This window comes from Notolepis coatsorum, assembly GCF_963971535.1.
Source record: "Notolepis coatsorum genome assembly, chromosome: 3".
NCBI classification, from domain to species: Eukaryota; Metazoa; Chordata; class Actinopteri; order Aulopiformes; family Paralepididae; genus Notolepis; species Notolepis coatsorum.
This window is the reverse complement of record NC_140167.1, coordinates 211,112,576-211,129,971: the sequence shown is the minus strand read 5'-3', so window position 1 is coordinate 211,129,971 and position 17,396 is coordinate 211,112,576. Positions and strand designations below refer to the sequence as shown.

Here is a 17,396-nt window from a genome sequence, read left to right as displayed (position 1 = left end):
AGAGTACTGATACAGGACTCACACAAACCCCTTGACAAGTAACCTCACAGAGTACTGATACAGGACTCACACAAACCCCTTGACAAGTAACCTCACAGAGTACTGATACAGGACTCACACAAACCCCTTGACAAGTAACCTCACAGAGTACTGAGACAGGACTCACACAAACCCCTTGACAAGTAACCTCACAGAGTACTGATACAGGACTCACACAAACCCCTTGACAAGTAACCTCACAGAGTACTGATACAGGACTCACACAAACCCCTTGACAAGTAACCTCACAGAGTACTGAGACAGGACTCACACAAACCCCTTGACAAGTAACCTCACAGAGTACTGATACAGGACTCACACAAACCCCTTGACAAGTAACCTCACAGAGTACTGATACAGGACTCACACAAACCCCTTGACAAGTAACCTCACAGAGTACTGAGACAGGACTCACACAAACCCCTTGACAAGTAACCTCACAGAGTACTGATACAGGACTCACGCAAACCCCTTGACAAGTAACCTCACAGAGTACTGAGAACTAACCAATCACGTGCCTCCCACAGGATCAGATCGGAAGCGCCGCGGTTCCTGCTTCCCAGACTCCCCGGCCCCGCCCCCCTCCTTCCAACCAGAAATCAAAGGGAAGCATCCCCCTCTGCGAGCAGCACTCGACCCGCGCCGTCAGGAGCAGATAAGGCGGGAGCAGATAAGGCGGAAGGAGACAAGGCGCAGTAGCGAGGCGGTATGTACACAGTTTGATTGATTGATTGATTGAAAACTTTATTGAACAGATTGCAGAATGGGTACAATAGTACAGTACGGCTCAATACACACAATTGTTAAGGGGATGCAGACCAGAGAAAGATTTTCATCTAGTTTACATCAGGGTCCCCCATTTTCAATTCATCTCTCTCGTACAGTCCCAGGCAGGCAGGCGGTGCTCTGCGTGATACTGTGACCGTAGAGGTGAAACCTGCAGGGTGCTGGAGCAGAGGGCTGAAGTAAAGCCTGCTCACTCAGTCGCTCACTCAGCCGCTCACTCAGTCGCTCACTCAGTCGCTCACTCAGCCGCTCACTCAGTCGCTCACTCAGTCGCTCACTCAGTCGCTCACTCAGTCGCTCACTCAGCCGCTCACTCAGTCGCTCACTCAGTCGCTCACTCAGCCGCTCACTCAGCCGCTCACTCAGTCGCTCACTCAGTCGCTCACTCAGCCGCTCACTCAGTCGCTCACTCAGCCGCTCACTCAGTCGCTCACTCAGCCGCTCACTCAGTCGCTCACTCAGTCGCTCACTCAGCCGCTCACTCAGTCGCTCACTCAGTCGCTCACTCAGTCGCTCACTCAGCCGCTCACTCAGTCGCTCACTCAGTCGCTCACTCAGTCGCTCACTCAGTCGCTCACTCAGTCGCTCACTCAGTCGCTCACTCAGCCGCTCACTCAGCCGCTCACTCAGCCGCTCACTCAGTCGCTCACTCAGTCGCTCACTCAGTCGCTCACTCAGTCGCTCACTCAGTCGCTCACTCACCCGCTCACTCAGCCGCTCACTCAGTCGCTCACTCAGTCGCTCACTCAGTCGCTCACTCAGTCGCTCACTCAGTCGCTCACTCAGTCGCTCACTCAGCCGCTCACTCAGTCGCTCACTCAGTCGCTCACTCAGTCGCTCACTCAGCCGCTCACTCAGCCGCTCACTCAGTCGCTCACTCAGTCGCTCACTCAGTCGCTCACTCAGTCGCTCACTCAGTCGCTCACTCAGCCGCTCACTCAGCCGCTCACTCAGTCGCTCACTCAGTCGCTCACTCAGTCGCTCACTCAGTCGCTCACTCACCCGCTCACTCAGTCGCTCACTCAGTCGCTCACTCAGCCGCTCACTCAGTCGCTCACTCAGTCGCTCACTCAGTCGCTCACTCAGCCGCTCACTCAGTTGCTCACTCAGCCGCTCACTCAGTCGCTCACTCAGCCGCTCACTCAGTCGCTCACTCAGTCGCTCACTCAGTCGCTCACTCACCCGCTCACTCAGTCGCTCACTCAGTCGCTCACTCAGCCGCTCACTCAGTCGCTCACTCAGTCGCTCACTCAGTCGCTCACTCAGCCGCTCACTCAGTTGCTCACTCAGCCGCTCACTCAGTCGCTCACTCAGCCGCTCACTCAGTCGCTCACTCAGTCGCTCACTCAGTCGCCCACTCAGTCGCTCACTCAGTCGCTCACTCAGTCGCTCACTCGCACGCTGCTTATTATCCACAGGCTCATGAGCCCTGAGGCTCTTTGTCACGTTTTGTCAGCTATGTGACCAATGGGTACAAAAATAAAATCGACTGTAGTATTTTTTATATCCAAATTGAACTATACTCTGTATCTGAAAGTGTACCTTTTTTAGGGCACAAGTATGGCATGTTCTATTGTAAATTCAAGAGGATGGTGCCGGTGGTGATCAATATCATCTTTTGCTTCATAACCATCCAACACCATTCTCTCTATATAATCCTAATCTCTTCCCCCGCCCCCTCCCTCTCTCTCTCTGCAGATGGCCGACCCAATCAACATCAACTTCCAGAGCGACCTCATGGCCTGGTTTGAGCGCTGTGTTGAAGGTGTGCCTGCGCCTCATTTCCGGCCCACCTACCCCGGCTTCCTGTTCCCACTGTTTGGGACCGGGACGGGGATGAACAGAAGAGGCCTGTTACCTACCCCTGGCTGTATTGATCTAACCCGGACTTGTTAAAGATAACGTTTGATCATTCTCCAGTTTTTATCGGTTTCCGTCTCGCAAGACGAGAGAAGATGTGGACGATCCGTTCCCTAGGAGGTTTGTTTTTTTGCCTCCTTAATACGTGTTGACCTTGTGTGTACAGTTGAATAATAGACGTTATCTCAACATTGTTCAGTTGGGAGAGAGGAGGAAAGAAAAGATGCTGTTGTTAGAATGTGAAACAAATTACAAATGTAATTTTTATGTTATAATCTATATGTATATAATGTATAGTTTTTATGTTATAAATCTCATTTGACACTTTGTTATGTAAATGTATCTACTGTGATTATTACCATCACACCGTTTTTATTAGCTTGATATCGTCACGTTGCCCAGACGATGTTGTTCTTGTATTTACGAGGTTTTGGAAGGTAGACAAAGTGCTGCTGGTACTACAGTAGTACCTGCACTGTAACAGGGTTCCTGCAAATCCTTAAAGTCATGGATATTCCAGAAAAGTTTAATATTTTTATTCCCCCTATTTTTTAGTATTATTTCTTTACTTGTCCAGCCCAGTGTTTTGTGCCAAGCTTGGCTGTTCATATGAAGGAATAATAACCCAAATAACATCTGATCACAGCCCCTCCAGCCGGTAGACAGGTATCTCTTATCCAAAGCGCTTTACAATTTTGTTCCTCACATTCACACATTCACTCACACATTCACTCACCGACGGCGGGGGCGACCATGCAAGGTGCCAACCTGCACATCGGGAGCAATTCAGGGGTTAAGTGTCTTGCTCAAGGACACTTCGACACACTGCTCTTGGAGCGGGAATTGAACCGGGAACTATCAGACTACCAGATGACCGCTCTACCTCCTGAGCCACTGTCGTTTTGCTTGACTGCATTCGTTTGCAGGGCAATATAGGAAACACAATTTTTACAGATTTGTCAATAGAATATAATTTGATTAGTCGACGAGGTTGTGTGATAGTAAAGGGTTAACCTGCTGTTGTGTGGCAGTGAAAGGGTTAACCTGCTGTTGTGTGGCAGTGAAAGGGTTAACCTTCTGTGTATTGTCGCAGTGAAAGGGTTAACCGTTTGGTAGTGCAGCAGTGAAAGGGTTAAAGAGAGGCTGGTTATTATATTGAATGCATTGTGCTTTTAAGAATGTTCCGGATATGGCGGTGAACCAGTTGGTCCGGAACTGGTCTAGAAGGAGGCCATACGGTCATAAGGATATTACGGAGGTGGTTGTGTACTTTGATGTAAACGGTGACATGATATGACCCTGGGGGTATTAGAACTGCTTAAAGGGACACTTCACTGGAAAACAATGCCGATTTATTTTGCACATAATCTCAAGCATATAAACCTTTTTTCACACATTAATTTAGTTTGACAGTTAATGAATGAGAGTTATTGAGAGTAAATTAGTTTGAATATCTCCTCCCGTGATGTCATCAGAGGACACTGAATCCTGTGTTGTGTTAATTACAGCTCAATGAAACGGTGTCGATGAAAACAGGAATAAGGATTGCAGGAACTCCCTCTTGCGCAGTGGACAATGCGCTCGTCGCCAACGCAAGAGACACCGGGTTGGACTCCGGCTGTCGGCGTTGCCTCCGGCTTGGGCCGGCCGCCATACCAACTCAATTGGCAGAGTCAGCGGGTGGAAGTCGATGGGTGGTAATCTGGACGTTGTGGACAGCGACTCCTACAGGTGGGTTGGGGGACGCCTGCACAGCAGAGACAGGAAATGGAAAGGGGTAGTGTGAGCCTCCCACACGTTACACCTCGCCAATGAGAGTCCGCGCTGGCAGGTGAAAAGATGTGACAGGCTGCCTCCTCGTGTATCGGAGGGGACACGTGATGCAAGGCTTCTATCCTCCCTAAAACCGGCCAGTGGGGGGCATATGCGAGCAACGTTCAAGACAGGGGAGGGGAGAATTGGCACAGCGAAATTGGGATGGGAGAAAGAAGAGAAAAGTGGATACAAAAAAAAGGAATAAGGATTGCAATAGTGATTGCTGTTTTTACATTTACATCACAGGAGGAGATATTCAGACGGGAGAGAGAGAGAGAGAGAGAGAGAGAGAGAGAGAGAGAGAGAGAGAGAGAGAGAGAGAGAGAGAGAGAGAGAGAGAGAGAGAGAGATAGAGAGAGAGAGAGAGAGAGAGAGAGACACCGAAGGCACCGGGGAGCGATCTGCAGAGCAAAGGCACCGGGGAGCGATCTGCAGAGCAAAGGCACCGGGGAGCGATCTGCAGAGCAAAGGCACCGGGGAGCGATCTGCAGAGCAAAGGCACCGGGGAGCGATCTGCAGAGCAAAGGCACCGGGGAGCGATCTGCAGAGCAAAGGCACCGGGGAGCGATCTGCAGAGCAAAGGCACCGGGGAGCGATCTGCAGAGCAAAGGCACCGGGGAGCGATCTGCAGAGCAAAGGCACCGGGGAGCGATCTGCAGAGCAAAGGCACCGGGGAGCGATCTGCAGAGCAAAGGCACCGGGGAGCGATCTGCAGAGCAAAGCAGCAGCTAAATCCAAGGTTCATTGATTGATTGATTGAAAACTTTATTACCAGATTGCAGAATGGGTACAATACAGTACAGCTCAATACAACAACACACTGCTAAGAGGATGCAGACCAGAGAAAGACTTTCGTCTTGTTTACATCGGGGTCCCCCATTTTCAATTCATCATCACATTTATGACATACACGACAAACGGATATACAGAACTGTGTAGTAAAAAGATATCATAACAAATATATACATCCAAAGGGGATGAAACTGTACATTGGGGGGGGGGGGGGGATTTGGACATTTACCGGGCCAGTTTCTAATTGCAGCCACCCGTAGGTGTTCTTTGAGAGCGGTTTTGAAGGAGGGTAGTGATCCACATTCCTTTACAGCTTTGGGTAGGGCGTTCCACATTGTTGTGGCATAATTGCGAAACGTGTTTAGTCCCTTATTTGAGCCGAATCTGGGTTTAACATGATTTGTGGAGCTCCCTCTGGTGTTGTGATCGTGGTATTCACTGACCTTTGGGAAGTATTTTGACATGTACATGGGTACCTTGGTCGTGTAGTGTATCTTGTAGACCAGGCCCATTGCAAGTTGCTGTACTCTGTCGTCTACTCTAAGCCATCCTAGGTTGACAAAGTGGGCAGGGGTGAGGTGGGTTCTAGGAGTAAGGTCAAGCAGTAGTCTGACCAGTTTGTTTTGAGATGTTTGTAATTAGGTTTTTAGTGCCTTTGAGGTGCTTTGGTACCATGAGGAGCATAGTCGTAGTACCCCTGAATGAGTGCTCCTGCCAGAGTCTTCAGGGTATTCTTGTTTACCAGAGAGGAGATCCGGTACAAGAATCTAGTTTGTTGGTTGACTTTTTTGATTACATTGGATGCCATTTTGTCGCATGAAAGATTAGCCTCTAGGATGGAACCCAGGTATGTAATTTCATCTTTCCTTGTGACAATATTGTCACCCACTGTAACAGAGAAGCCGTTTGCCTTGCTGAGTTTGTTATTTGAACCGAAGAGAATGGACTCTGTTTTGCCCATGTGTAATGATAGTTTGTTATCAGCGAGCCATATGCAGATTCTGCCTAGTTCCGAGCTGAGGGTTTTTTCAACCTGTAACTTGTTCTTGTCAGAGACCAGCAGGGCTGAGTCGTCCGCAAACAGGAACAAGTTGCAGTCACAAGCTGATGATGTCATTTGCATAAATTAGGAACAGTAAAGGTCCTACCGGACATCAGTGTTTAGAACAGCAGATGTAAAAAACATTCATGCACTGGGTATAGAATCACTATTGTGTTATATCAGTTGGTGATAGAGTGGCAACAAAGACATTTATATGAACATGTTTGAGATTATTACTTCAAACAATATCAGTAGATATAGATATATATTATACAGAGATTTAGATATATGTGTATACAGTCTGTACAGTGTTATTATTATACATCATTCTGTGTGTGTGTGTGTGTGTGTGTGTGTGTGTGTGTGTGTGTGTGTGTGTGTGTGTGTGTGTGTGTGTGTGTGTATATATAACAGGCCTGAACAACCTTATTTGGGTGTAAGAGCTCACAAACATTTTATGGCCTCACAAAGTCAGAGCCGTGTTCATTGTTCTATGGAGCAGATTTTACAGCACATCACACATTTGAGGATCCTCCCTTTGGTTTCTAGCTTTAGGAGAGAATGGTGTGTTGACTGGTTGACTGAGCGGGGCACAGGAATATCACATGTGATTTTTTGACATTACCATTTAACATCTACAGAAAGAGAGAGAGAGAGAAGTAGATCCTCGGCCCCCCCCCCCCTACAAGGGTGTCATCATACCTTAGCCATGCATGAGGAGAAAAGGCATGTACACACATTCACATTTTTGCACATTTTATTAAAACTTTTTGAAATGATAACATATCACAAATATTCAGGCTAACCTTAACATCTTTTCCACTATTAAACCATAAAATAATAGGCCTGTGTCCAAAGGAAATTTATCACAAGTTTTACATGAACTCAAAATGAAAAATATGTTTGGGATATGAAAAATCAAAGTCAAGTGTTCATACAATCATGCTTTTTTTTCTCGATAATAATGCAATAGAAAGAAACCTTTTCTGAGTACAAGTAAATCCCTTTATTGGTTACCAACATTGAATATAGTTTAAACATTTTCTCTTGCAAGTGATTTCAATTCACTTTGTTTTTTTCACGTATGCCAATTGTGAATATATAAGATGATCAGATACAAATGTCACTCAATAAATCCTTCAATTTAAACATTATTACTGACATGGCATGGGATAAGGTTGTCACGTTACCAACATGTGTTACTCTACAATACTGACACCAGCAAAGTACCATGAAGTTATTATGATACCACAGAGTACAGAAAACGACATGATTAGTAGCCTACTCTAATGGTTAGAGTAGTCTACATGGATGCAGGCTGAGGTAGGCCTACTTTTATTTTATTTTAGAGTAAATATCTGAAATAAATATTTTAAAAATTTTGGATGTCTTTCACATTTGAATGTGCCAAATGCAACCTACTTACAATGTGGGCGTCGCAGGTCTCACAATGAGCTGGTATCACGACATAGCAATGGTGTCATGACATAGCAGTGGTATCGCGGCATAGCAGTGGTATCGCGGCATAGCAGTGGTATCGCGGCATAGCAGTGGTATCACGGCACAGCAGTGGTGTTGAAGTATTGTTGGAACAACGATAATGTTGGTTTTTTGGCACAGATTTCTTTCCACCTTACTCTATAACAGCGAGTGCAGCTTTACTGATGATGAGCAATACGTAAACAACATCTTCCACCTTTTTTGTGTTGTGTATCCCTCCCTTAGGAATGCCAAGCATACAGCTATTTTCTTCCTTCCACTGTTCGGCACCCTCCTCCCGCGAGGGATGAGATATTTCTTTTAGTTTTTAGTTTTTTACAAAAGGAGCGAGAGACAACAGGGAAAGTTTCCAGAACAAGGAGGGCTTCAGTAGTCCTCGGCTGCAAGAGAAACAGAAGACCGGGTTAATCATATGCCACTAAAGCCCAAGTCCATTGACCGTATTTACACAGCGGCCATTTTACTCTTTATGTCATGCTCAGGCGGCCATTTTGCCCTTATGTCATGCTCAGGTTGGGGATTCCTGACCTGAGCATGACATAAGAGCAAAATGGCCGCCGTGTGAATACGGTCAATGAGGAAGAGGAGCATGCGATCCACTTCTGGTAAGAAGGTCAGAGAGCAGACCAGGTGGTATGTCACGCAGGTATGTCATGCAGGCATGCCGTCACACCAGGGTGCTCTTACTCTCTATGGTGAGGATACAGGTGCTGGCCGCCGTGCCTCTGCTGTTGACAGCCTTGCACATGTACTCCCCCTCGTCCTCCGGGAAGGTCTCTGGCAGGTAGAGGCAGTACGTCTCCCCCCGCTCTATATACTGATAGTCCTCACAGTCCTGGAGCGTCTCGCCCTCAAACCACCAGGTCACCTCCGGCTTGGGCTCCCCGGTGATCTTGACCGTGAACCGGACCGGCTCGGCGTCCACCACCGACTGGTTCTTCAGGGGCTTCTTGAACCACGGAGCGCCCGACCGGCCCTGATCCTCCTCGTCCTCGTATGCCGCGGAGCCGTTGATGATGGCGCCCTCCTCCTCCTCCTCGTCCTGAGTGCTCTGTCGAAACACAAGATGTCACAAACTGTTGACCACATTGACCCTGGGGTGGGAACAGGGTGGAAAGGAATCCCAACCTAGGGCTGGGGGCGATATGGCCAAAAATGATATCGCGATAACGATATCGATAACAATAAAAAAATATTGAAAAAGAAAAAAGTCGAATATATAAAAAAAATATATATATATATATTATATATATTTTTTATATAAACAACAGATGTATGTTTATTTTGCAGCAATTCTTTGTCATTGCCTCCATCTTTAGTGTTACATCCCCTCACACTCCAGTTCTCAGGCTGCAGCTGGTTTGAAAGCTAAAGTAAACCGGCTTCTCTGCTGGCTGTGGCTCCAGGGGAGTTGAACAGTTCTGGCTCTGCTAGTTTATTTTCCATCTTTTGGCCCTTTTTTGGTGGACAAACCACCGCACATGTGCACCGTGACTCGTGACTGGAGACTAGTTCTGCTAGCACACATAGCCTACTGTGTACAGACGGTTTCAAACTGTATTTTAAATTAGAAAGCAAACAAAATAAAAGAGAAAAATAAATCTCAATTTGGCCAGTATTGTCATTTGGACAAGCAAAGCCATTACTTTAAGTTGCAGGCAAGAAAGACAAGTCTGTCCACTGTCTCTGGGTTTAAAACTGCCCTGTTGCAGGTCAGAAGAAGAACAAAAAAAAAAGTCGATATTTATTTCCCCCGATATCTTTTTTTGTGATATCGATTATTAAAATATATCGCGATAATTATCGTTATCGTTATATCGCCCTGAGCAAAATGGCCACCGTGGGAATATGGTCAATTGGCTTAAGGCCCTCCCATAGTCGAGCGGGACGTACGCGGACTGGACTCCGTGCGGCATGTCCGCAGTCGTTTGAGCTTTCATAGTCGAGCGGACCTCCGTGTACCAATTTCCTACATGTCTCGTGCCAGTTTACACAAATCTTCCCACGCTGTTTAGCCTTCTGTCATGTCGTCGTCATCCGATGTCAAAATAAAGAGTCTATGTTATCTCCGTTTCCAATATTTCGAAATAAAACTGGCAGTTTTACACACTTCATTTAGAAAAGCCATTCAAACTTCTCAAGTTTCTTCAGATGATTGGGCAGGAGGGGGGGGGGGACACTGTACAACTGTACAAGCAAAACTGTACATTGGAATATTGACAACCATACTTGGTCATTTACTGTACATTGGAGGGGGTTGGGTTAGGAAATGTACATGGGCCAGTTTCGAATTGCAGTCTCCCGTAGGTGTTTTTTGAGAGTGTTTTTGAAAGTGGGTAGTGATTCACATTCCTTTACAGCTTTGGGTAGGGCGTTCCACATTGATGTGGCATAAATGCGAAAAACGTGTTTAGTCCCTTGTTTGAGCCGAATCTGGGTTGCACATGATTTGTGGAGCTCCCTCTGGTGTTGTGATCGTGGTATTCACTGACCTTTGGGAAGTATTTTGACATGTACATGGGTACCTTGGTCGTGTAGTGAATCTTGTAGACCAGGCCCATTGCAAGTTGCTGTACTCTGTCGTCTACTCTAAGCCATGTCACATTAACTCATTCAGCGCCACCGCTTAATCCACGAGATGGCGCCACCGCTGTAAGTCAATGGGGGGACTGCGAGATTTGCGAGTCCTTAAAATATATCTTAAAATATAGCTATGGGTCTAATACACCCGTCGATTATCAGTTAGTTGTACCCTCTGGAACTCTCTCCCCCCCGAAATCCGCAACGCCCCAACCCTGGACACCTTCAAATCCGCTCTAAAAACACACCTCTTCACCAAGGCTTTCCCCATCAATTAGTTTAGATTAAATTAGGTCCATTATCCCCTACTTCCCCCCCCCCCCCTATTTTCCTTGCCCTATTTTTTGTCCTGATTGTAAAGCGACCTTGGGTTCTATGAAAGGCGCTATATAAATTTGATCTATTATTATTATTATTATTATTATCCAGTCAACATGTACAAAACGGCTTGTTTTTTCATCTGTACATTTCCGTTTTATAGCCTTTTGAATATGAGTATAACTTTGGGTGCCTCTGAGTAATTCCAGAGAAAGACGGATAATAGCGTTTTAGTGGAATACACTAAACACGTTGGAATTTTTCGCCTGATTATCGTATCTTCCTGAAATCAATGCTAGATTATCATTATTATCCTTCCTCGTGCATGCGTGAAAAGAGCATTGGACCGCGGGGCTCCGCCGCAGCCTCCTCAAGCTCAACGGCACACAGCCACACACACACAGCCACACACACACAGCCGCGATCGCGGTAGAAAGACCTATCAGATCAACGATCAAATTTATATACAGTGTTCTTACCTTGTATCTGATGTAATGCAAAAGAAATAATCCAATTATCTCATCGCCATTTGAAGTACTGGGCGCGGAGGTCCGTGCCACGTTCAACAGCATTGCATATTGAGGGGGGGGGGGGGGGGGGAGCCTCGCAGATGCATCGGTGTATCTGCCTACCTCGCCTGAGTATTTAAACCACGCCCACACGGCTTGGATTGTCCCAGAAAAGAAACTAGACCATTCCCAATGGGGTACAATACCAACTGGAAGGCGTAGGCGGCGATATTTGCCCTTTTGCGAGCTCAGACTCATTCCCAACAATAACATCAGGCTGGATGGATGAAAATGAATGGATATCGCTAATAAAAGAAATAACGATTAAAACCCGACTATACTCGGGTCTGGCGCTCAAGCGATGGCGAGTTAACCCCGACTATCATCGTGACTGGCGCTGAATGAGTTAAATGCAGGTCGATGTCAACCAAAACGCAGAGCAGCGTTTTGTGTGGCACCAAGTGAGCGGCTTTTGTTTTGACAGCTGGGCACATGCGTAGCGGCGTGCATATCCACGGAGCTATCCGCGCGGTTACAACATTTGGCATGCACACGGATCCGACGTCCGTGCAGACAAGAGCGTTGACGAAAATGACGCAGTTTACGTCACACGTATCAATGCACATCTGCGGATGCGGATTGCGGAGGGAGCTATATTCCGGCCTTTAAGCCGACAACGCTAGATTAATTCATGGCACCTCTGTGGTCTAGAGTCAGGGGCGGAGCTTCCTATAGGCGACATAGGCGTTTTCTTTTTATTTCTTTTGCTGAACACAGTTTTTGCGCCCCCCTCTATATCGGCAACCAATATTTTGACATAAAATGAGCCAACAATCTAATTATTATTGTTTGTTAGCTAAGTTGTTTGTTTGTTTTAATTCTTTAGTGTGCACTTTACATTTCTTCTTAATTTTCTTTGAAAGCAAATGTGCACATTCTTTTATTGTTTGTTATTGTTGTTATTATTATTATTGTTTGTTAGCTAAGTTGTTTATTTGTTTTAATTCTTTAGTGTGCACTTTACATTTATTCTTAGCTCTTGTTCTTGTTTGTAATAAATAAATGTGCAGTACTTTACCGTATATATATGTTAACACGTTGGATGCCAGCCATTAGACGCGGACCGCTGTAGCTGGGCCAAGCGTTAACCGCTTCTGCGCCAAAAACGAGTTAACTCGTTATAGTCTGCCAATCAAATTCTGCCAACAACGAGCATACTCGTTATTGGATCGTTTTTTCTTTTATTCGCTATTTCCATTATTCATCCTGCTGTGCTGTAGGACTGGGTGACACTCTTGCCTCTTTTCCATTGCATAGTACCACTAGCACTACCTACTCGACTCTACCCTACTCTACTCTACTCGCTTTAGGTAGCTGGTACTTCGTTCGTTTTCCACTGCAGCTAGTATTCCGTTTCATCTCCGTGTGGGGAGGCGGGGCCGCTGGCGTACAGCATGAGAGCTCCGTGGGCTATATCCGTGGGGGCTTGGAGCAAGCCAGAGTAAACTGTCAATCAATCAATCAATAACAACATTAACCAGACTCTCGTTGTGTCTATTCTGCTAATGTTAACGTTACCCCTTGTGTCTATTCTACTAGCGTTAACGTTAACTCTCGTGTCTATTCTGCTAACGTTAACATTACCTCTCATTGTGTCTATTCTTCTAGCGTTAACGTTACCTCTAGTGTCTATTCTGCTAACGTTAACGTTACCTCTTGTGTCTATTCTACTAACGTTAACGTTACCTCTAGTGTCTATTCTACTAGCGTTAACGTTACCTCTAGTGTCTATTCTACTAGCGTTAACGTTACCTCTAGTGTCTATTCTACTAGCGTTAACGTTACCTCTAGTGTCTATTCTACTAACGTTAACGTTACCTCTAGTGTCTATTCTACTAGCGTTAACGTTACCTCTAGTGTCTATTCTACTAGCGTTAACGTTACCTCTAGTGTCTATTCTACTAACGTTAACGTTACCTCTTGTGTCTATTCTACTAGCGTTAACGTTACCTCTTGTGTCTATTCTGCTAACGTTAACGTTACCTCTTGTGTCTATTCTACTAACGTTAACGTTACCTCTTGTGTCTATTCTACTAACGTTAGCATTAGGTAATAACCGGTTTAAAATGGATGATGATGATTACCTCACGTTGTGTCTATTCTACTAGCATTAACGTTACTAGTACAAACAATCAATAGCGAGTTATATTGATCACGCTATGTACGCTAGTAGCCACAATGCTAACTCTTATAATGGTAAAACGCAATCACATAAGGAAGCTAACAACAAGCTTAACAAATCAGCTATCTTTTTGTGAGACTAAACTCTCCGCTCTTGGTGGTAAATTGTGTTGATGTTGGTTTTGTTTCATCAATAAATGAGGCAGAATACACAGTGAATGTATCCTTTTTTGTTTATTGCACTTGTTCCTGCTGCAAACAAATAATGAAATCCTACGCGAGGCTAAATAAAGATGGTTGTGTTGTGTGCAGGACGCTCCAACATGTGACGCGTCTCTCTTCTGACCAATCAGTGGTTTGCAGTGTTTCACGTCACTTTTCTGGTATCGCTTCTACTCGCTTGGAACCTCGACAAAGCAGGTACCAAAAAAGTACCCGGTACCAGGTACTTTTGGCAATGGAAAACCGAAAAGGCAGAGTAGAGTAGAGTCGAGTAGGTACCATGCAGTGGAAAAGGGGCATCTGTCTGAGACCGCAGCGGTCCGATACCGCCGCCTAACGCCTTGCGGCCGCTATTGCACCCCATTTGAAACGATGTGGTTTCTTTTCTCGGCCGAGCTGAGCCGTGCAGGCGGGGTCTAAATACTCCGGCAAGACTCCGGCTTATATCGATGCATCGACTAGGCCCCCCCCCCCCCCCCCCCCCTCGTTCATATGCGGATAACGCTGGATACACGGACGCGACAAGTATTTAGAATGGCGATCAGATAATTGGATTATTCTTTTTGCAGTACATCATAGACAAGGTAAGGACTATATGTTATCCATCTTGCATTGATCCAATAATTCTTTCCCGCGATCGAAGCGTGTCGGGGTCGTGTGTGTGTGTGTTGGTGGTAGCGATCAAAAGCACGTCTCCCTTTCATGCATGCATGATGAAAGATAATCCGATAATCTAGCGTTGATTTCAGATTGATTGTTGATCCAAGCGAGGAATGGCAACGTGTTTAGTGAATTTCACTAAAACGCAGTTTTCGCGTCTTTTCCTGGGATTACTCAGAATCACTCAAACTATACTCATATTCACCACGGTATAAAACGGAAATGTACGGATGAAAAAATTATCCGTTTTTTGCATGTTGACCGGAAGAAACTCACTAACAATCGACAATGTTATTAGATCCATTCCATAGCTATAATATTTATAGTTTTAGCAGTTGCAAACACCGGCATTATCCCATTGAACAAAGCGCTGGCACAAACAGCCATACGCCCACAGTGCCATCTGGTGATCATTGTGTTAAAAGATACGACTGCGTGACCTTGTTTGTGGAGCTAAATCTATATTCTATATTATAGCCATGGATACATTACTATAGTCATTTGACACTAGGGCTGCAACTAATGACTATTTTGGTAGTCGACTAATCTGTCTATTATTTTTTCGATTAGTCGACTAATCGAAAAACAATTATATAAATAAAATTAAAAAAAAATATATATATATATATATATATAATATATATATATTTTTTCTTTTTTTTAACTACCTATCTTTGTGAAAGTGGCTTCTCAGCTCTGGTCCAGCTGAAGACAGAGCAGAGGAACAGACTGGACATTGAGCATGACCTCAGAGCTGCTTTGAGACTCTTGTCAGGACCAAACAACATCCCCAGTTATCCCATTAGTTCCCCCAAACTTACTGTCGGTCTGTTATGTTGAGCTAAGAAGTCTTCAGCTGGCTGGACCAGAGCTGAGAAGCCACTTTCACAAAGATAGGTAGTACCAAAAAAATAAAAATTATAATAATTTTTTTTAATGACTAATCGACGCAACAATTCCTCGTCGACGATTTTTTTATAATCGACATCGTCGATTATGTGGACTAATCATTGCAGCCCTATTTGACACTGTGTTTCTTCTGGTCAAGATGCAAAAAAGAGATCATTTTTCCATGCATACATTCCTGTGCTATACCGTGGTGAATATAAGTATGCTTTTACATTCCTGTGCTATACCGTGGTGAATATAAGTATGCTTTTACATTCCTGTGCTATACCGTGGTGAATATAAGTATGCTTTTACATTCCTGTGCTATACCGTGGTGAATATAAGTATGCTTTTACATTCCTGTGCTATACCGTGGTGAATATAAGTATGCTTTTACATTCCTGTGCTATACCGTGGTGAATATAAGTATGCTTTTACATTCCTGTGCTATACCGTGGTGAATATAAGTATGCTTTTACATTCCTGTGCTATACCGTGGTGAATATAAGTATGCTTTTACATTCCTGTGCTATACCGTGGTGAATATAAGTATGCTTTTACATTCCTGTGCTATACCGTGGTGAATATAAGTATGCTTTTACATTCCTGTGCTATACCGTGGTGAATATAAGTATGCTTTTACATTCCTGTGCTATACCGTGGTGAATATAAGTATGCTTTTACATTCCTGTGCTATACCGTGGTGAATATAAGTATGCTTTTACAGCGGTATGGGGTCATTCCTGAAAGGCTGCGTAATAGCCATATAGGTCAATTCTACTATTTGCCTTGGCGTTTCTTGCCTATACACGCTAGTATTCCCAAATCAAATTTATACAGTAGGTATTATGTTTCATCATGAATGCATGAAGGGGGGGGGGGGGGGGGGGGGGGGGTCGTTTCTGATTATTAATTACCAGTAACGGCATTAGTATTGAACGCTAAAACGCTGATCAGCTGGATCGGTATGAAAACCTTGCACAATCAAGTCAGAATTTTTACGTCAGATGATCCTTACCTTTGATCGGGAGTATTCCAAAAATAATATTCCAATTGTTTTGATCGATATCTGCTCCATCCGATTTCCATTTGGCCCCACGACATAACCCACCACAGCATATGCATCGGATGTCCCGTAGACGTTTGGATGCGACCAATGGACCTGTCTCAAACCCTGCCCCTTTTCTTGATCCTCCAATCACAACTGTCGCTTACCTCGGACAAACCAAGTTTGTCCGAGGTAAGCGACAGTTGTGATTGGAGGATCAAGAAAAGGGGCAGGGTTTTGAGACAGGTCCATTGAACCTCTAGCCTTGCCTCTAATGAAACTCTGGGCCCGGAGACCTTTCAGTGTAACACAGGGTCTGGAACTTGTGGTGCACTTTGCCTAGGGCGCCAAATGTGCTAGGTGCGGCCCTGTCTAGAGTGGTACAGAGGGCCGGCCCTGTCTAGAGTGGTACAGAGAACTAGGTCCCTGTCCAGAGTGGTACAGAGAACTAGGTCCCTGTCCAGAGTGGTACAGAGAACTAGGTCCCTGTCCAGAGTGGTACAGAGAACTAGGTCCTGTCTAGAGTGGTACAGAGAACTAGGTCCCTGTCCAGAGTGGTACAGAGAACTAGGTCCCTGTCCAGAGTGGTACAGAGAACTAGGTCCTGTCTAGAGTGGTACAGAGAACTAGGTCCCTGTCCAGAGTGGTACAGAGAACTAGGTCCTGTCTAGAGTGGTACAGAGAACTAGGTCCCTGTCCAGAGTGGTACAGAGAACTAGGTCCCTGTCCAGAGTGGTACAGAGAACTAGGTCCTGTCTAGAGTGGTACAGAGAACTAGGTCCCTGTCCAGAGTGGTACAGAGAACTAGGTCCTGTCTAGAGTGGTACAGAGAACTAGGTCCCTGTCCAGAGTGGTACAGAGAACTAGGTCCTGTCTAGAGTGGTCCAGAGAACTAGGTCCCTGTCTAGAGTGGTACAGAGAACTAGGTCCCTGTCTAGAGTGGTACAGAGAACTAGGTCCCTGTCTAGAGTGGTACAGAGAACTAGGTCCTGTCTAGAGTGGTACAGAGAACTAGGTCCCTGTCTAGAGTGGTACAGAGAACTAGGTCCCTGTCTAGAGTGGTACAGAGAACTAGGTCCCTGTCTAGAGTGGTACAGAGAACTAGGTCCTGTCTAGAGTGGTACAGAGAACTAGGTCCGGTCTAGAGTGGTACAGA

General features: G+C 45.5%; 1 protein-coding gene across 1 annotated transcript in view; it reads right to left on the bottom strand.

The window, feature by feature from the left end:
- Positions 1-7,245: 7,245 nt before the first annotated feature.
- The window catches only part of nexn (nexilin (F actin binding protein)), a 55,804-nt gene continuing 45,653 nt past the window's right edge, over positions 7,246-17,396 (bottom strand). Inside the window, 2 exon segments of the mRNA XM_084311532.1 lie at positions 7,246-8,214; positions 8,522-8,876. Coding sequence (XP_084167658.1) covers positions 8,201-8,214; positions 8,522-8,876 — 369 coding nt within the window. The 3' untranslated portion in view covers positions 7,246-8,200.